At 41.5% G+C, this 21,854-nt stretch overlaps 1 protein-coding gene across 8 annotated transcripts in view; it reads right to left on the bottom strand.

The window, feature by feature from the left end:
* The window catches only part of IL1R1 (interleukin 1 receptor type 1), a 91,001-nt gene that overhangs the window by 10,574 nt on the left and 58,573 nt on the right, over nucleotides 1-21,854 (bottom strand). For all 8 annotated transcript variants that reach the window (XM_055539512.1, XM_055539510.1, XM_055539511.1 and 5 more), the window contains 6 exons: nucleotides 17,356-17,422; nucleotides 8,136-8,370; nucleotides 7,839-8,028; nucleotides 6,785-6,953; nucleotides 3,402-3,467; nucleotides 161-278 (listed from right to left, as the gene is read on the bottom strand). In XM_055539512.1, coding sequence (XP_055395487.1) covers nucleotides 161-278; nucleotides 3,402-3,467; nucleotides 6,785-6,953; nucleotides 7,839-8,028; nucleotides 8,136-8,370; nucleotides 17,356-17,416 — 839 coding nt within the window. In that variant the 5' untranslated portion in view covers nucleotides 17,417-17,422. The remainder of the gene's footprint in view (nucleotides 1-160; nucleotides 279-3,401; nucleotides 3,468-6,784; nucleotides 6,954-7,838; nucleotides 8,029-8,135; nucleotides 8,371-17,355; nucleotides 17,423-21,854) is intronic.

Raw genomic sequence — 21,854 nt, 5'->3', positions numbered from 1 at the left:
CCTCCTCCAGGGAATCTTCTCAACCCAAGGACTGAATCTGCATCTTCTGCATTGTAGGCGGATTCTTTACAAATGAGCCACCAGAGAAGCCAAGCCTTGCTACCCTTGCAATTTAATACCACAGTTTGTCTAGGGCACAACTGACTCTTGGCATACTTACGTGATAAAGTCTTCCTCTAGCACAGGAGTATATGTACTAACCATTGACCCATTCCACTTCCAGTAGACATAGTTACTTAGCCGGCCAGTAACATTGCAGATCAATTGAAGCCAGGATCCTGCAAAGCAATGTATTTTTAAATCATAACATCAATGGACTCTGTTCTATCTAGATTAACAAATGACTGTTGAATAAAAATTTTAAAGTATAAGAAAGGAAAAAGAAATTGTTCTTACATCTACCACTGAGAGATGACCACAATTAGTAACTTCATGTATCTTATTCCTTACCTTTCTGTGCACTATGCAGCTTTGAAAATTGGGCATTAACATCTACTCTGACTATTGAGAATTTTGGCTCACATGATCAGCCTTCCAAAACAGGCTATTTCATAGTGGTTTAGTATTCCATCATACAGACATATTATGACAAGCTCCTTTTCTATTGCAAAACATAATTTCCTAATTTTTAATTATGATTGATATACCAGTGAACATGTCTGTACATCAACACTGCACATATTCAGAAATGTTATCCTCAATTTTTTGAGGTTTATAAGTCAGAGATTGGGGGGATTTTTTTTGTTTGGATGGCTTTTTTCTCCCTTATAAATCCAATATATTTTCTAAAGATTTTGCTAAGATACTTTATAGACAGCTCTGTTGCAATAGGATCTCTTTTCTTGTTATGTTTACTTGCTGGTTTTTGCTAAACAAGTCTAATACTATAGTATATTAATTTTATATCTGGCCAGTTAGTACAATAATTATTCTAACTTTCCCCAGTAATTCTCCTGAAATTTATAGGTATGTAATTATACAATCGGAAAACAAAGTAATTTTCTCCCCTAGAGTCAGCAAGCCTTGGTTCTTTAATCTTTGCATTAGTGGGCACTTCTGGAACAAGTAACTGTTACAGTAACTGTAAGAAGTTCATGTGGGCAGCTTAGTCTCACTCTTGACTTCAATAAGAAAGTCCAGGCCTGTATAAGGCTTAACACTATAGAGTTTCACAATTAAAAATGCTGGTGATGACTGGTTTGAATTAATGTTATTTATCAAGTGCAGAGGGCTTCCTAGGTGGCTCAGTGGTGAAGAAGCTGCCTGCCAAGTAGGACACACGGGTTTGATCCCTGGGTCAGGAAGATCCTCTGGAGAAGGAAATGGCAACCCACTCAAGTATTCTTGACTGGGAAATCCCATGGACAGAGGAGATTGGCAGGCTACAGTCCATGGGGTCGCAAATCAAGTGCAGAAAGTGTCCCTCAGTTCCTGTTTTTCTAAGTCATTTTATTGGGATTAATGTGAAATCTTATCAAATAAAAGCCTGACTATAGCATAACCTTATGCTACGGTAATGGGCCTCTGATCAATGTGATATTTTAAAATAATTATTTCTAATGTAATGTAGGCGGGAGGAGAAGGGGACGACAGAGGATGAGATAACGGTTGGATGGCATCACTGACTCAATGGACATGAGTTTGAGTAACCTCCAGGAGTTGGTGATGAACAGGGAAGCCTGGTGTGCTGCAGTCCATGTGGTCGTAAAGAGTTGGACACAAAGAAGAGACTGAACTGAATGTAGTTATTATTTTTAGATCTGTAGATCAAATCTAGGTTTTAGAGAGAGCTCTTAAGTACGCATTCCCAGAGCATGCCTTCTCAACAGGGAAAAATGTACTTCTTAGCGAGGAGAGCAACAAAAGCTTATCTATTGCAATGGTCTGCAGTCCTCTAAAGTGCCAGAGTACATATCTGGGCATTAAATATCTGAGAAAGTAAAGAGGATTGGGAAAAAAATGTCCTGTTAGGTGGTACTACTACTGCTAAGTCGCTTCAGTCGTGTCCGACTCTGTGCGACCCCATAGACAGCAGCTCACCAGGCTCCCCCGTCCCTGGGATTCTCCAGGCAAGAATACTGGAGTGGGTTGCCATTTCCTTCTCCAATGCACAAAAGTGAAAAGTGGAAGTGAAGTCGCTCAGTCGTGTCCAACTCTTAGCGACCCCATGGACTGCAGCCCACCAGGCTCCTTTGCCCATGGGATTTTCCAGGCAAGAGTACTGGAGTGGGGTGCCATTGCCTTCTACAGGGGAAGAAAAAAGGGGGAAATAAAAGGTTGAAAACACTGCTCTGAATTCTACTGGCCAATATTTAAAGTCTTCATATCTTTCTTTGTTTACATCTATGAATGTCTGTATATTACCTTCCAACACGAAGAACAACTTGGCCAAGTACAGAATTCAGAGGTCACACATTTTAGCTTTTAATCTCTGTACAGTTCTTTGTCTTCATGCAGTTACTATTACAGAAGAAAATTCTATATGCCAGCCTGAATTTTGATCCTCTGATACAAAAGAAAAGTCTGTTTTTATGTTGGGACCAGTGGTTTCCAACAACTTTCAGTGTTGGCAAAAACATTCTATAGTTGTGCTGTCTAATACATAGTCACTAGTCACATCTAAGCCAGTCAGCTCTTGACTGAGGGAATAATATTTAATTAAACTTAATTTACTTAATTTAAATTTAGTGTGGCTGTGTACATAACCACACATGCCTAGCTGCTACTGTATTGCACAGCTTAGATGTGAATGCCTATAGTATTATGTCTTTATTCTTGAAATAAAACATTATCACTAACTTGGAAAAATAATTCTCTAGAGTAATTTATCTTCTGGGTCTATAGTCTTAGTCTTCTACCTAAAAGCTTAACTCTCTCAGGAAAAGAAATCCATCCTATACCAAATATATTCCATTTCTTATTTCTAGGCCTATTGAACTTGGTCTTTGTTTTTTAAGATTTTTTTTTTTTAATGTGGAGCATTTTTAAAGTCTTTATTGAATTTGTCATAATATTGCTTCTGTATTATGTTCTGGTTCTTTGGCCACGAGGCAGGTGAGATCTTAGCTCCCCTCCCTGGGATCGAACACACACCCCTTATATTGTAAGGCGAAATCTTAACCACTGCACCACCAAGGAAGTCCCTGAACTTGTTTCTCGGCTGATGTCTTCATGAATAGTAACTGTCCATAGAAAAGTAACGCTGAGTCAATGAGACGTGGCTAGATATTTGCCATAAGAGGCAAAAAAATCCAAAGAAACAAGACACGACCTGTGCCACTTTCTAACTTTAGGTACATGCAGTGAACAGCTTGGGCTGTATGCAGCAAAGGTACAGTTTATCTTACTCTCTAGTTCAAAAAAACACTGATTTCAGCATATCCTAATTGTAGCCCACTTACCCAAGACCACTTCCATTGTCTCATTAGCTGGACTCACAATCTCAGGTTTTGTGTTTCTGGATTTCTCTGAAAGAAAAACACCCACAAGGTCTCTTATAGATTCGAATCTCCAAAGATGACAACACTCGGCAAAATATACCAAACACTAACATATACAACACAGCATCTGCTTCTAGGGGCACAGTATTCATGGCAGGAGACAGAGGGCCAGGATTTTTGTGAAGGCAGGAGGCTGACTCAGAAGCCACAGCAAAACCTCAGCCCTTCTGAACCCACAGAGTTTGGTGCTACAGAAAAAAAAAAAAAAAAAGACCACAAACATCACCAGGCTCTGGGTCTCCGGACAAGTGCATCTCTTCATGCAAATCAGGGAGAACAAAGTGGCTTCCCTGGATGGAGCGTTATAACCAGAAAGTCACGTAGTGCTAGATGTGTGTCTATTTGGTAATTTTCACAGTAACCCAAGAGTGAAAGCCACAGTTATCAAAGAATGCCACACACTTTGGCATACTTTATTACAGTAGGCAGAAAAATACTAAGAATCTCCAGAAATTAATCTGTCTTTTATTCTCAAGAAGTTAGGCTTCAAGAGTTGATCTGGGACCAAACCTGAGCAACTCCAAATTTGAATGCCTAGTATTCATTCTGCTACTTAAAAAAAATTGTTAGCTCCATCAGCTCAGGATATTCTGTCTCTTGTTCCCTACTGTATACCTAGAAAGTGCCTGGAAGATGGGAAATGCCCAACAAATATTTATAAATCCACCTTTAGAAGAGAAACAAAACAGAACCCCACCCCTGATTATATTATTTCTATATAAGGGATCAGAAAAGATGTCCGAAAGTAGTTAAAACCCATTTGAATTCTTAAAATTCTGCAGTACCCTGTTTTCCCTCAAATCTGGTCTGCTGGTCTGGCTGCAGTACACCAAGAAACACAAACTGGAGATACGCAACGCCCAGGGAAGTGCTGCTAAGGATGGTTGTGACTCAGGACATCTGAAATTTAGGAGTCACCGATACTTGTAGGATGTAGGCAAGGAATCGATTCTGAGACAACACAATTAACCTTTGGCAAAAATAAATAATTGTAGAACTGAGAAAACACGGCTATCTGAAAAGTGATCATCTAGGTTTACCTGGGATAGTCCCTATTAGGCCTGTTGTCCCAGAATAATTACTAATAGAGACTGCTTTAACTTTTCAAAGTCCTGGTTAGAGTAACTTTACTCTTTTTTTTTTTTTTTTTTTGTAAACAGCTTGATAAATTTAACTTTCTATTTCATATCAGAGTAAAGCTGATTAACAATGTTGTGATTGTTTCAGGTGGACAGCAAAGGGACTCAGCCATACATACACATGTATCCATTCTCCTCCAAACTCTCCTCCCATCCAGGCTGCCACGTAACACTGAGCAGAGTTCCCTGTGCTATGCAGTAGGTTCTTGCTGGTTATCCATTTAAAATATAGCAGTGTGTGCATGTCCTTCCCAAACTCCCTAACTATTCCTACCCCCCATTCTTTCCCTCTGGTAACCATAAGTTCATGGGAATAACTCTCTTCATACATTACTGAAAGCTTAGGAAATCCTAGTATTGAGAGAAAGGTTGAGTATTCTGCCCATCTCCAGGTAACTTATAAAGGTGCATTTGTTCTATTTTGTTTTAAAATAGTTTTTAATATGAAATATGGTGAATAGCAGCCTCAGGATGACTAACAAGAAAAATTGGCATGCACCTATTCATTTCTCAGCTGTCGGGCACGAGGCACATGACTACAAGCTGAGCACACTTGATCAACAACACAGTTCATGACAACCTTGGAAGCTTGAATCTGCTTACAGAGGAGGAAACGGGCTTAGAGAAGTTATATGACTGGGTTAACAAAGATCTGACAAGAGTGGAGCTTATTCCATGGATAAAGAAGCTGTGGTACATATATTCAATGGAATATTACACACCATTAAAAATAATGAAATAATGCCATTTTCAGCAACATGGATGGACCTAGAGATTGTCATACTGAGTGAAGTCAGTCAGACGGAAAAGGAGAAATATTGTATGACATCCCCCCATCAAGCTAAAAGAAATGATACAAAGGAACTTACAAAACAGAAGGAGACTTACAGACTTAGAGAACGAACTTATGGTCAGCAAGGGGGATGGGGGAATGGATAGTTGCTGCTGCTGCTGCTAAGTCACTTCAGCCGTGTCCGACTCTGTGTGACCCTATAGACGGCAGCCCACCAGGCTCCCCCGTCCCTGGGATTCTCCAGGCAAGAACACTGGAGTGGGTTGCCATTTCCTTCTCCAATGCAGGAAAGTGAAAAGTGAAAGTGAAGTTGCTCAGTCGTGTCCGACTCCTAGCGACCCCATGGACTGCAGCCTACCAGGCTCCTCTGTCCATGGGATTCTCCAGGCAAGAGTACTGGAGTGGGGTGCCCTTCAAGGGGGATGGGGGAACGGATAGTTGGGGATGGATATATCCATCCCTGAATGTGCACACACTGCTACATTTAAAATGGACAACCAACAATATATATACAATATATATTTGCTGTCACCACTGTGGTCTTCCCTCACTGACCCTAGCAGAGTACTCACCATACTGTGGATTGATGAATTTATAACTATGAAGAGTCATTTACTGATTTTAAGAGTGGCTTATGCAGATTGAGGAAATCAAGGAAGCCCTGTGGGGACTTAGAGAATCAACTTATGGTTACCAGGGGGGAAAGGTGCAGGGAAGGGATAGTTAAGGAGTTTGGGATGGACGTGTACACACTGCTATATTTAAAGTGGATAGCTGACAGGGCCTACCATATAGCACAGGGACCTCTGCTTAATGTCATGTGGCAGCCTGGAGGGGAGTTTGGGGGAGAGTGGATCCATGTATATGTGTGGCTTAGCCCCTTTGCTGTGTACCTGAGACTATTGCAACGTTGTTAATTAGCTGTACTCCAATACAAAATAAAAAGATGTTTTTGAAAAAGTGTAACTTATTTCAAGGTCTGTTAGGGTCCATCAACAACTGCTAGACACCCAGACTCCGCAGGTGAGAGGTCTCAGAACTGTCCTTTCCCCAGTACTAGCCAGAGGAGTCCCTGAAGCCTCTAGAGAACCATCTTTAGCCACGCGCCAAAACAAGCCTCCTAGTTCAGCTGGAAAACTTAGCTCATCCTGTCTGTTTAATCAGCACTGCATCTGAAACAGGAATGAAAACATTTACATAGCATAGAGCAACAAAAACTAAAGCCAGGTGACCTCTAGCAAGTCATCATGCTTCTCCTGGACTTAGTCCCTCTGTAGACAGTGAAGGTGATATTACGCACGGTCTCTGGACCTTCCCGGATTTAAACTCCTAGGACTGCAGCTATGACTCACCCAGAGTAATCAGCTTTATCGCCCGGGTGACACGATACTGCTTTCCCAAGTGTGTGTACGACGCATGACACATATAGTGCCCACTGTGTGCTGTGTTCACATTTGTGATGATCAGCTTATTTGTTACTCCAGCAAAGTTTACGTTGTCAAGAAGTAGAGGTTTGCAATCCTAGACAGGGGGAAAGGAAGTATTGAAAACCAATTATTCATAGTTATATTCATGTAAGGGCAACCCACTCCAACATTCTTGCCTGGGAAACACTGTGGACAGAGGAGCCTGGTGGGCTACAGTCCATGGGGTCACAAAGAGTCAGATATGACTAACGGACTAGAACACACATTCGTGTATATGTGAATACAAAGGTACTTGCGCAGAAGTTTTAATTTTGCTCTTTTTTGGCGAAGTCATAATTATATTCCCAGGATATTACATTTTTATGCCTATGAGTCTTGCACTTTGAAGACAACTGGAAACAAATCTACTTTGTAAGAAAAAAATGTTTGAGGAAAGAATGCCAGCTACAGTTTCTTAGTAATGATACACTTCCATTCTTCACTGATATTATTCTGTATTTTTAAACCTCTAAAAAATGATCATCCATGTAAGCTCCAACAAGCCAGGTAGATCAAAGACACCAGAATATGATGTATTCCATGCAGTGCTAGCTGATCACTTTTCAGTTACAGAAACCACTAAAGTTATCTAAGGACCACTTAGTATTTATAATAAAACATGAAATAATATACTTTGTAACAAAGAGTCACTTTAAAAAACCCTAAATTTATAATCCTTATTTTTAAACATCTTATATGCCCACTGTACTTTTCTCAGCTGTACCCTATTAAACAAAAATGACAGAAAATAAATTTTTAGTTAAGCTGCAAATTAAACGCATACAATCATAAAACTTTAAAATGTTCTATTAAGTTTCACCACTCAAAAGCAAATAATCTGCCAAATGAAAACGCCCTTTGCGGATTCATCCTAATATCTCTGACAGCAAACTGTTGTATTTGCTAGAGAAGCAAGAGGCCATATGTCATACAAAATTACCTTATACCACTGCACTCGGGGTAACTCGTTGTTTTCATCTTTTAGAAAATCCAAGTAAGGACATACAAGTTGCCCGTCTCCTGCGGTCAGCAGTCTCTGGGTAAACACAGTCCTTTCATTGTAACACAAGTTAGGCTCATGCTGCACAAACTCTACCACTATTTTAATTTTTAGGCAGTAAGTTGAATTTCTAAAATAAATCAAAATAGGTTCATTAAAAAAAATTGGTTTTTTTCCATCCTGAAGTATTGCAGGTACAGACACCACATGTTTGTAACCTGTTTATCGCTTGCTTACCTCACTGAGCAATAGTAAGCTCCTGAATCCTCCACTTCAGCAGGAACAAACCAGAGCTTGTCTTTGTGCTGGTGAATCCTGGATCCTCTTTCTGTAGATACAGGCGTCGCGCTGTCATTTTTATACCAAGTTATAGGCTCTTTGTGTACACTTGTGATGAGAGGACACGAGCGAGCGTCGATCTCACGTGCGGGTGAAACTAGTGTAATTTTCTCTTCGTGTTCCTCACATTTATCTTAAAAAGGAGAAAGGGAAAGTCATTTCTGTAAGAAATTTGGCAACGTTTCTTAATAGAATATCTAAATAAAAACACCAGTTATTAAATATATTAATTTGTGTTATACAGGAGAGTGTTAGCTCAGTTCAGTCACTCAGTCGTGTCCGACTCTTTGCGACCCCATGAATCGCAGCACGCCAGGCCTCCCTGTCCATCACCAACTCCCGGAGTCCACCCAAACCCATGTCCATCGAGTCGGTGATACCATCCAGCCATCTCATCCTCTGTCATCCCCTTCTCCTCCTGTCCCCAATCCCTCCCAGCATCAGAGTCTTTTCCAATGAGTCAACTCTTCGCATGAGGTGGCCAAAGTACTGGAGTTTCAGCTTCAACATCGGTCCTTCCAATGAACACCCAGGGCTGATCTCCTTCAGAATGGACTGGTTGGATCTCCTTGCAGTCCAAGGGACTCTCAAGAGTCTTCTCCAACACCACAGTTCAAAAGCATCAATTCTTCGGTGCTCAGCTTTCTTTATAGTCCAATTCTCACATCCATACACGACCACTGGAAAAACCATAGCCTTGACTAGACAGACCTTTGTTGGCAAAGTGATGTCTCTGCTTTTGAATATGCTATCTAGGTTGGTCATAACTTACCTTCCAAGGAGTAAGCGTCTTTTAATTTCATGGCTACAATCACCATCTGCAGTGATTTTCAAGCCCCCAAAAATAAAGTCTGACACTGTTTCCACTGTTTCCCCATCTATTTCCCATGAAGTGATGGGACCAGATGCCATGATCTTCGTTTTCTGAATTTGGAGCTTTAAGCCAACTTTTTCACTCTCCTCCTTCACTTTCATCAAGAGGCTTTTTAGTTCCTCTTCACTTTCTGCCATAAGGGTGGTGTCATCTGCATATCTGAGGTTATTGATATTTCTCCAAGCAATCTTGATTTCAGCTTGTGCTTCTTCTAGCCCAGTGTTTCTCATGATGTACTCTGCATACAAGTTAAATAAGCAGGGTGACCATGTACAGCCTTGACGTACTCCTTTTCCTATTTGGAACCAGTCTGCTGTTCCATGTCCAGTTCTAACTGTTGCTTCCTGACCTGCATACAGGTTTCTCAAGAGACAGGTCAGATGGTCTGGTATTCCCATCTCTTACAGAATTTTCCACAGTTTGTTGTGATCCACACAGTCAAAGGCATTGGCATAATCAATAAATCAGAAATAGATGTTTTTCTGGATCTCTCTTGCTTTTTCTATTATCCAGCGGATGCTGGCAATTTGATCTCTGGTTCCTCTGCCTTTTCTAAAACCAGCTTGAACATCTGGAAGTTCACGGTTCACATATTGCTGAAGCATGGCTTGGAGAATTTTGAGCATTACTTTACTAGCATGTGAGATGAGTGCTTTTTCCATGATCCAGCGGATGTTGGCAATTTGATCTCTGGTTCCTCTGCCTTTTCTAAAACAAGCTTGAACATCTGGAAGTTCACGGTTCACGTATTGCTGAAGCCTGGCTTGGAGAATTTTGAACATTACTAGCGTGTGAGATGAGTGCAATTGTGCAATAGTTCGAACATTCTTTGGCATTGCCTTTCTTTGTGTTATACAGGAGAGTGTTAAGAACCTGACAATTAAGAGAATTATCTTGGAAGTCTGAAAGATTTCTAGTCACTTACTACCTGTGTCCTTGAGCAAGTTATTTAACCTCTCTCATCCCTTCTGTGTAGCTGTTTTAATAAAAAGATGGAATAACCTTAATTTGCCCTACCACCTGAACAGCTAAAAAAAATGGACAAAGTATGTGAAACAACAATGTTCAAGACATTGAATGTCAGGGAACAAAGGACAGAAATACCACAAAGTCAGGACACAGAAGGAGGGGAACCCTAGAGTTTTCCCAAAGTACTGTGTAGAGGGAGATTCTAAACCGTGGCACTGCAGGGAGGAAAGTAGGCAAAACCGTGTTCTTTCTTGAGCTGAGGAGATGGACCTGGGAGTCCAGGTAAACCAAGAGACCGGAGGGCAGGATACCAAAGAGATTACAGCTGCACACAGAGGAGGAGCGAGTTCTGGAGGACTACAGGGCTGAGCATTCCTCAATTCATGTAACATGAATCCCTTAAGGGCAGGAGAGGGCCTGTCTTCCTGGAACAGGAAAAGTCTTTGAAGAAATACAAGTTGAAATTTTTCAGGATTTTATGAAAATGACGTACCCACCACAGACCCCAAAGTCCCAATGATCCCCAATGATCCCCAAAGAAACATGAAGAAAACCACACCACGTAAGACAAAAATGATGCAGCCTTCTTACCAGAAACAATACAAGCCAGAAGAGAGAAGAATTAAGATAAGTACTAAAAGGAAAAAAAAAATCATCTACCTAGAATTCTACATCCAGGGAAAGTATCTTTCAGAAATAGAGGCAACACTGTAAAATTCAAGCCAGACAACTGGTAATACCTGGTTAATAATATTCATCCCTATTCCATCATCACAAAAAATACACAATATCAGTATGCTCCATTTTCAGTGATGCAAAATTGTATCATCTGGCTAAATTTTATCCTCCAGGTCTTTCAACTATACAGTGTCTCTTTTCAAATAATAAGCAATTTGATAGGTGGTATTTTGAGATTATGTGCATAGTCTATAAATACTTTTCATACAATTATTTTTGTATTCACTGATTATCTTGCTTGAATAAATTAGAGAGGCAGAAACAGAGGCAAAATAAAGAAATAGAAGCAAAATACTTTTTCATACTTTTAAAATATTACTTTTTAAAATTTATTTTCATATATATATAAACTATCACCAGCACACTTGTACTGACAAAAAATGTAAGGAGGTCCTTTAGAAAGAAAGAAAAATAGTATCAGATGAAAAAAAAATGAATCTACATAAAGGAATAAATAGCCCCAGAAATGTTTACTACATGGGTAGTCATAAAATTTTTCATTTTATTTAAACCTCTTTAAAGATAACTGAAGATCACTTCATGGCAAATAGACGGGGAGACAATGGAAACAGTGACAGACTTTATTTTCTTGGGCTCCAAAATCACTGCAGACGGTGACTGCAGCCATGAAATTAAAAGATGCTTGCTCCTTGGAAGAAAATCTATGACAAACCTAGACAGCATATTAAAAAGCAGAGACATTATACCAACAAAGGTCCATATAGTCAAAGCTATGGTTTTTCCGGTAGTCATGTATGGGTGTGAGAGATGGACCATAAAGAAAGTTGAGCACTGAAAAACTGATGCTTTTGAACTGTTCTGTTGGAGAAGATCCTTGAGAGCCCCTGGGACTGCAAGGATATCAAACTTTTCAATCCAAAAGAAAATCAGTCCTGAATATTCATTGGAAGGACTGATGCTGAAGCTGAAGTTCCAGTACTTTGGTTACCTGATACAAAGAACTGACTCATTGGAAAAGACTCTGATGCTGGGAAAGATTGAAGGCAGGAGGAGAAGGGGGACGACAGAGGATGAGATGGTTGGATGGCATCACCGACTCGATGGACAAGAGTTCAAGCAGGCTCCAGGGGTTAGTAATGGACAGGGAAGCCTGGTGTGCTGCCATCGGTCCATGAGGTCACAAAGAGTCAGACATGACTGAGCAACTGAACTGTACTGAAAGATAATTAAATGTTTAAAGCAAAAACAATGATTGTGAGACCTATAACATCTGAAGATGTAACATGTGTGGAAACAAAGGGGCAAAGTTCAAGAAGGGAGTAGTGGATGTATTCGAGGTTTTTTATACTATTTGTGAACTGGTACCACAGTCTATGGGGTTGCAAAGAGTCGGACACGACTGAGCAACTTCACTTCACAATCACTTGAAGGTATATAAAAGTCGCTTAAGTGAAGTCCCTCAGTCGTGTCCGACTCTTTGCGACCCTATGGACAGTAGCCAACCAGGCTCCTCTGTCCATGGGATTTTCCAGGCAAGTATACTGGAGTGGGTTGCCATTTCTGATAAGTTAAAGATGGATACCGTAAGCACTAAGGCAGCTATTTTTTTAAAGTTATTATAAGCCAACACAGAAGATAAAATAAATCATGAAAATTCTCAATTTATCCAAAAGGCAGCAAAAACAAAAAGAGAAAAAGATAACAAAGAAATAATAGTACAAGGAGAAAATAAAATCACAAGCTCCTAAAATAAAACCCAAATATACTAATAATCATACACATTTTTTTCATGGTCTAAGTAACGCAATTGAAAGGCAGAGAGAGTCAGATTTGATTTAAAAAAAGGATCTTACTATATGCTAACATACACACAAACCCACACATATACACACTTTAAGTGTAAAAGCACCTTAAAAGTAAAAGTGGAGAGGGGAGAGAAATATTATGTTAATTAAAAGAAGATTTGAATGGTTACTATATTATTAACAAAGTAGACTTTACACTAAAGCATATTTCCAGGGGTAAAAAGTCATTTAATTACGACAGAGGAGTCATTTGTCAAGAGGTACATGGTAATCTTAGACATTTATTCACCTACTGACAGTGTTTCAGAATACATAAAGCAAAAACTGATAGAACTGCAAAAAGAAATAGAGAAGCCTGCAATTAGAGTCCAGAGATTTCAACACTACTCACAGTAACTGACACAACAAGTAGAACAATTAGAAAAGCAGCAGTGATGTAGAAGAAGATTTGAACCATACTATCAACCAATCTGGCATAATTAGTATTTACAGAAAACCTTACCCAACAACCAAATACACATTCTTTTTAATTGCACACAAGAAAACTTATCAAGATAAACCATATTCTTGTTCAAAACCCAACAGTTAACAAACTTAAAAGGGTTCAAAGGATGTTCTCTGGTGACAGCTGAATTAAATTAGAAATCAATAACAGAAAAATATCTAGGAATTCACTGATGTGTTTAAAACCTTAAAAAAATATTCTAAATAACCCATGCATCAAAGAGGAAATTAGAAAGTATTTTGATCTGAATGATAAAATACAACATATCAACACTTGTGTCATGCAAAGGAAAAAAATACCTAGAGGAAAGTCAATAGTATTAAGTACCTCTGTAAGAAAAAAGATCTCAAATAACTTCAGTTTCCACTTAATATATCAAAAAAGATTAAAACCTAAAAATTAAGTAAGCATAAGATAGTAAATGATATGGCTCCAAGAGAAAAATCAATGAAATAAAAAAAAAACAACAGAGAAAAACCAAAGATATCAAAAGCTAGTTCTTTCAGAATATTGTAAATCAACTATATTTCAATAAAAAAAAAATTTTTTTTAAGGAAAAAACCCAACAACAAGAACAACAAAATTTCAAGCCTAGATGGTTTCACTGGTATACTCATAGAAGGAAAACACCAATTTTACACAAACTCTTTCAGAAAATTGAAGAGTCAGAAACACTTCCCAATTCACTCTGTCAAATAAGTATTATTCTAATTCCCAAACCAAAGACATTACAGGAAAACCACAAACCAGTCTTTATCATAGAATACAGATGCAAAAATTTTTTTAACATCTTAGCAAACCGAATCCTACAGTATATTAAAAACCAACAGTGCATTGTGAGGTACATAACATGCTAGGAGTGCAAAGTTGGGTCCTTACCCAAGAAAAACAGCAACAAACAAAACTAGAAATAGGTGGGAACTTCCTAAACCTAATAGAGGACAGCTATAAAAAACTTACAGCTATCACATATAAGATTAGCAAGAAGGTAAGAATGTCCACTCTAACCACTTTTATTCAACATTGTATTGGAAGACCTAATTAGTGTACTAGGGCAAGAAAAAGAAATGGCATTAAGATTGAAGGAGAAAATAAAATGTCTATTTGCACACATTATTATCTATGTAGAATATGCTATGAAATCTTTAATATGCAAAGAAATCTACAAAAGATCTAGAGGGGTTCCTCAGTTGTAGGATATAATATGAATATGCAAATAGGAATGAGTTTATATTATCAAAAACAATTAGAAACTGGATTTTTAAAAATACCTTTTATAATAGCCTCAATAGATATGAATAATTTAAGGATAAATCTGACAAAAGATGCATCAGACCAATCCAATGAAAATTACAAAATAAATTTTAAAGATTAAATTTATTTAAATAAATGTTAAGAGATCAAAGACAATGAAGACGTCTATACTTCATTCTTTGATCAGAAGACTCAATATTGTTAAGTAGTCCAATCTCTCTAAACCAATTTATACTCATTTCAATATTATCTGGGATTGTGATGGTTTCATGGGTGGATATGTATGCCAACACATAAATTGAATACCTTATATGTGTGGTTTATTGTGAGTCTATTATAACCTCCTTTAAAGCTGCTTAAAAACAGTATTGAAACAGAAGTCACTAGGCGGTCAGCATGGTACCTGCACTGAGCCAGGACTGGTAAGTATTTCACTCCTAGGAAGAGCAGTAGCAACAACAATTAACAGTGATAAAAGAGTAAGCCTTAAGAACTCAGCTCAACACACTCTCCTGTTTATCTGGGGTTTGCCCAACGGCTCCACCAAAACTGTTCTGACCAAGTCACCTATGACTTTTAAGTTGCTAAATCAACGACTTTCAAACATCATCTTACTTAACACATCTGCATTGCTGCTGTTGTTCAGTCACTCAGTCCTGTCTGACTCTTTGCAACCCCATGGTCTGCAGCACACCAGGCCTCTCTGTCCTTCACTGTCTCCTGGAGTTTGCTCAAATTCATGTCCATTGAGTCAGTGATGCCATCCATTGCACTGCACATGTGTTATCCTCATCCTTGAAATAGGTTCTTCACTTGGCTTCCAGGACATTGTCTGGTTCTCCTCCTACATTTCTGGCCAGTCTGTCACTGGCTCTTGGATGAGTGGGAGCCTGACCATCCATTCTTGGAGAGTTGTGGAGTTCGCTACTTGACGCTCTGTTCTTTTCTAACCACCCTCACTCCCCATCGAGTCTCAGAGTTCGAATACCAGCTGCTTGCCAAGGTCTTCAACTTTATTCCTCCAATCTCTAGCTCCAGACTGCTTAATCAAATCACTATGTAGACATCTGCTACTGCTAAGTCACTTCAGTCGTGTCCAACTCTGTGCGATCCCATAGACAGCAGCCCACCAGGCTCCCCCGTCCCTGAGATTCTCCAGGCAAGAACACTGGAGTGGGTTGCCATTTCCTTCTCCAATGTAGACATCTAACGGACAGCTATTATGGTGCAAAGACTCTTGAGAGTCCCTTGGACAGCAAGGAGATAAAACACAGTCAGTCCTAAAGGAAACCAACCCTGAATATTCGTTGGAAGGACTGATGCTGATGCTGAAGATCAATACTTTGGCCACATGATGTGAAGAGCCGACTCACTGGAAAAGACCCTGATGCTGGGAAAGACTGAGGGCAAGAGGAGAAGAGGGTAGCAGAGAATGAAATGGTTAGATGGCATCACTGACTCGATGCACGTAAGTTTGAGCAAATTCTGGGAGATGGTGAAGGAACAGGGAAGCCTGGCGTGCTGCAGTCCATGGGGTCACAAAGAGTCGGACACGACTTAGTAACTGAACAACAACAGCCTTAACATGTCCAGTCTGAACACGTGACCTTCCCCCTCTCATCAATCGCAACTCCACTCTGCATGTGCTCACACTAAAACCCTCTGTCCCTCACACCCACATCCACTCTATCTGAAAATCCTCTTGGCTCTGTCATCAAAGTATATCCAGACTCTGACAACTCAATTCTCTTTGTCACCCTTGAATATTTACCTTCATAGCTTGCCTGAACCACTGTAACCACCTCCTAACTGGCCTATTTCTCCCTTTGCCTCCCAATGGTCTGTTCGCAGTTTAAGAACCAAAATGCGCCTGTAAAACATAGAAATTTCCTGGCAGTCCAGTGGTTAGGACTCCACACTTGCACTGTAGAGGGCCTGGGTTCAATCCTTGGTTGGGGAACTAAGTTCCCACAAGCCACAGAGTGCAACCAAAAAAAAAAAAAATCACCTCTCTAGGTTTACACAGGAAACCTACACAGTCTTCCCATTTCAGAGGACAAGCCAAGATCCTTAGAAAGGTCACTAAGTTCTCTACACGGTCAACCCTCCCCTAATCTCTATCACTCAAATCATACCCCTCACCTTTCACTCCGTTCTAGCCACAGGGGATTTTAGTTCCTGGAGCATGCCAGTACTCCTGGCCATAGGACCTTGGCACAGGCTGCCTAGAATATTTCTCCACCCCCAACCTGGTCTTTATAGCTTCCTTGACCCCCTCTTTCAGGGTCAATTCAAAGGTCAACTTCTTGATGAGATCTTTCCTGGCCACACTATCAAAAAAAAAAAAAAATGTAACCTTCTGCCCACCCCAATCCCAAAACTTTATACCTTCCTTTTCCTGCTTTTTTTTTTCTCTCTACACTTACCAACATATGACATAATATATATTTACTTATCTAAGGTATTGTCTCTGTCCATTACTGGAATGTAAACCCCATGCAGATAGATATTTCTGTTTGGATTATTCATGGTTGTAGCCCCAGTAGCAGAGCCTGGCACATAGTAGGGCTAAATGCATTTGCAGTAAGAGAGAGAGAGGGGAAGAGTGAAGATGAATAAATGGAGACAATAAAGAACTGTCAGCTGTGGGTTCATAAAGACTGCATTTTACACCTCTTGCAAATGAAAGCCAGGAACCCCCAGAACATACTCTTTAAGCAGCAACAAAGTGGGGAGAGACCTGGACTAGACATTGGTGGTATGGATTACAACTCTCGCTCTGAAATAGCCTCATGACCATGGGCTCCTAACCTCCCTGGGCTTCAGTTTCCCAATGGACAAATGAGAGAATGAAAAGTAAAGATGTTGAAAGGGCATCCAGCAATACAGTTCTCTGACCTGTAAATCCAAAGACACAGGTAAGAAAAATGATGCTGTTAAGGAAGGTACCACAGGTATTCTACATAACAGATTTTCTTAATGGACAGGAACACAAGGAAATGCTTTACTCACCAGTCTCCAGAGAAGGAATCAGTAAAGTCATGAAACAAAGAAGCCTGAGTAATACTTTCATATTCTCCTGGAAAAACAAACAAACAAAAATTTAAAAAGTAACTATTCCCCCAAAATCTCTAAAGCTACATATATTGACCCCCCACCTGGCTTCACCCTCACCCCGAAGTCACACTGATAGGCTAGTCTCCCTACATCGTTTATGCGATCATGCTTTGTGATGCAAAATGGGTAAAAGGAGGATGAAGATTTTTAACAGAACTGGGGACAAGCTCACATAATTTAAGATGAACAAAACTTCCATCATCTGTGCCATCATTCATTTCCATTTAAATTTCCCCCAAATCCAACCTATGCTACATCCCAAGTAGACTACTCACTAGACCATCAAAGCATCTTGTCTCTACTTAGATGGATCTGTTCCCCACCTAGAACCTAGCCACTGTCAGGACCCATGTGCAAAGCCCCAAACTTCCAGATCCTGCCAAAGGTCACACCTTCCCTTTATAATGTATGACACTAAACCCTTTGGATGAAATGGCACAGCCGCATAGAAATGAACCAGAAAGACCGCAAGAAATAATAACAATATATTACAATTGGGTTGATTCTTATGATTGGTTGTCTTCCCCTTTTCTGGGGGCTTGCTAGAGCTTTCAATTTAAAATTTCTACAATAAACATGTTTTAATCTTACCACAAAAAAATAAAACCTCCACAGCCCCTCTGCATAGTTGAGAAGCCACACCCACAGAGCAGCAGCTACAAAAGGCATTGACCAGCCACTGGGCTATGTATTAAACTGAGGTCCTGGTGGTACTTTAGCCACTGAGTCACGTCCAGCTCTTGCGACCTTGTGGACTGTAGCCCACTAGGCTCCTCTGTCCATGGAATTTCTCAGCCAACAATACTGGAGTGGGTTGTCATTTCTTCCTCCAGGGGAACTTCCTGACTCAGGGACAGAACCCAGGTTTCCTGCATTGCAGGCAGATTCTTTACAGACTGAGCCACCAGGGAAGCCCCTGGTAACCTGTAATTTTAATTTCATAACATTTTGTCCATATCCATGGCAGGGGGCATAATCAGGTCAAGCATTTGACTGATGCCAGAAGGAAAGCATGCCCAGGGTTTTATCCATTAAACATCACTAAAATAATATCAATTGGAATTGAAAAAGGGGAAAAAAATGCTCCTTTTGCCTACCTTTCTAAACTACTCAAGCCCACATGAAGTTAATGTTCAGTATGGCCCCTTTTCCTTTTGGAATGTTCCTGTTCGGTACCCCTGAGGCGGCGGCAGGGGGTGGAGGCGGAGTTGCAATTATGTGCACCAAACTCCAATCTCCTGCTTCCAATGAATTTATGAAAGTGAGAAAAGTGTTAATTCACTCAGTCATATCTGACTCTTTGCGACCCCATGGACTGTAGCCCACCAGACTCCTCTGTCCATGGGATTTCCCAGGCAAGAATCCTGGAGTGGGTTGCCATATCCTTCTCCAGGGGATCTTCCTAACCCAGGGATTGACCCTGGATCTCTTGCATTGCAGGCAGATTCTTTACCATCTGAGCCACTAGGGAAGCCCCTAATGTACACATTTATCCAACAACCTATGAATTCCTCATATTCCACAGGCCTCAAACCAAATTTATTCTCCCCACCGACCTTGCTCCCCACCTCAGTGATAGGGACAACTCTGCCATGTGCGCGCATGCGTGCACACACACACACACACACACACTGCATGCACGCGTGTGCACACACACACCCCCAATGAGAGATGCCGGCTCAGTGACCCTGACGCCTGCCACCCCAGAGCTGCTCTCGCCAGCACTAACTGGTCCATCTCCAGGGATTACCAAACTGGTTGAACCAGAGATTACCAAACGATCAGGTCAAAACACCTGCAACTGGCTCCCCAGTGCACCCCAAACAGTCCGCAGCCCTGAGCACAGCTCCTTGGTGCTGAGGCTCTGACTGCTCCCTTCAGACTCAAGCCTCCACCTCCCTGTTCCCCGCCCCTCCACTGTCAGCCTTCACCTTTCCCTGTGCTCCAACCCCAGAGCCCTTGGCTTGGCTCTGCCCTTCACCTCCCAAGGTCCCTCCCAATCCATCCAGTCTCAACCAGGGTCACCCTCCTCCCACCACCCCAGGGAGCCCCCAGTACACTTGCCTGGCTATTCCTTCCTCCTCTGCGCCCCCACAGCAACCAGCATGAATGTAATAATGTATGTCACTGCCGTTACCCCAGGACAGGAAGCCCCATGGGGACAGGAACCACAGCTTCCCTATCACTGCATCCAGCACTGTGCTGAGCTGGGAATTCAGAAGCCCATGGTAAGTGCTCACAGAATGGCTGAGAAAAAGAACTAAAAAATAGCTGTCCACTATGCCCAACCTTGGGGGTAGTGTCCAGGGCAGACCATATAATCTAATGCTTTGGAAAAATATCTGTCGTTTTAGTTTTACAGAAGATGAGACTTGCCTAATTTTCTCTAGCCATAAGTTACTTGCAAACACAAAATATTTTAACTAAGACATCACAAACCCAGATTCTAATAACATGAAGTCATTAGAATATTACCTGAAAAATATTCTATTTAAGGGAGAAGGGAGGGTGAGACAAATTGAGAGGGTAGCAGGGAAACATATACATTCAGTTCAGTTCAGTTCAGTTGCTCAGTCTTGTCCGACTCTTTGCGACCCCATGAATCGCAGCACACCAGGCCTCCCTGTCCATCACCATCTCCTGGAGTTCACTCAGACTCATGTCCATTGAGTCGGTGATGCCATCCAGCCATCTCATCCTCTGTCGTCCCCTTCTCCTCCTGCCCCCAATCCCTCCCAACATCAGAGTCTTTTCCAATGAGTCAATTCTTTGCATGAGGTGGCCAAAGTACTGGAGTTTCAGCTTTAGCATCATTCCTTCCAAAGAAATCCCAGGGTTGATCTCCTTCAGAATGGACTGGTTGGATCTCCTTGCAGTCCAAGGGACTCTCAAGAGTCTTCTCTAACACCACAGTTCAAAAGCATCAATTCTTCAGTGCTCAGCCTTCTTCACAGTCCAACTCTCACATCCATACATGACCACAGGAAAAACCATAGCCTTGACTAGACGGACCTTTGTTGGCCAAGTAATGTCTCTGCTTTTCAATATGCTATCTAGGTTGGTCATAACTTTCCTTCCAAGGAGTAAGTGTCTTAATTTCATGGCTGCAGTCACCATCTGCAGTGATTTTGGAGCCCCCCAAAAATAAAGTCTGACACTGTTTCCCCATCTATTTCCCATGAAGTGATGGGACCAGATGCCATGATCTTCGTTTTCTGAATTTGGAGCTTTAAGCCAACTTTTTCACTCTCCTCTTTCACTTTCATCAAGAGGCTTTTTAGTTCCTCTTTCTGCCACAAGGGTGGTGTCATCTGCATATCTGAGGTGATTGATATTTCTCCCGGCAATCTTGATTCCAGCTTGTGCTTCTTCCAGCCCAGCGTTTCTCATGATGTACTCTGCATAGAAGTTAAATAAGCAGGGTGACAATATACAGCCTTGATGTACTCCTTTTCCTATTTGGAACCAGTCTGTTGTTCCATGTCCAGTTCTAACTGTTGCTTCCTGACCTGCATATAGGTTTCTCAAGAGGCAGGTCAGGTGGTCTGGTATTCCCATCTCTTTCAAAATTTTCCACAGTTTATTTTGATCCACACAGTCAAAGGCTTTGGCATAGTCAATAAAGCAGAAATGGATGTTTTTCTGGAACTCTCTTGCTTTTTCCATGATCCAGCGGATGTTGGCAATTTGATCTCTGGTTCCTCTGCCTTTTCTAAAACCAGCTTGAATATCTGGAAGTTCACGGTTCACGTATTGCTGAAGCCTGGCTTGGAGAATTTTGAGCATTACTTTACTAGCGTGTGAGATGAGTGCAATTGTGCAGTAGTTTGAGCATTCTTTGGCATTGCCTTTCTTTGGGATTGGAATGAAAACTGAGCTTTTCCAGTACTGTGGCCACTGCTGAGTTTTCCAAATTTGCTGGCATATTGAGTGCAGCACTTTCACAGCATCATCTTTCAGGATTTGAAATAGCTCAACTGGGATTCCATCACCTCCACACAGCGCGGGCGACTGCAACAGCGCACATAACGTGGCTGAGAGGAGCTACCCCACGTCCAAGGTCAGGGGCCAGAGCCGAGAGTGCCAGGCTGGGCACGGGAGGACCCCATGCCCGAGGGGCGGCGGCCAAGAGGAGTTACCCCACGTCCGAGGTCAGGGGCCAGAGCCGAGAGTGCCAGGCTGGGCACGGGAGGACCCCATGCCCGAGGGGCGGCGGCCAAGAGGAGTTACCCCACGTCCGAGGTCAGGGGCGGCGGCCGAGAGTGCCAGGCTGTGACAGGGCAGGAGCAGCCGAGAGGACCTACTCCCCGCCTGAGGCCAGGGGCGGCGGCCGGGAGGAGCTACCCCACACCCAAGGAGCGGTGGCTGCGCGGGCGCAGGAGGGCCTAGAGGAA

This window comes from Bubalus kerabau, chromosome 11 (assembly GCF_029407905.1).
Source record: "Bubalus kerabau isolate K-KA32 ecotype Philippines breed swamp buffalo chromosome 11, PCC_UOA_SB_1v2, whole genome shotgun sequence".
Lineage (NCBI taxonomy): Eukaryota > Metazoa > Chordata > Mammalia > Artiodactyla > Bovidae > Bubalus > Bubalus kerabau.
This window is presented reverse-complemented; position numbering and strand designations above follow the sequence as displayed.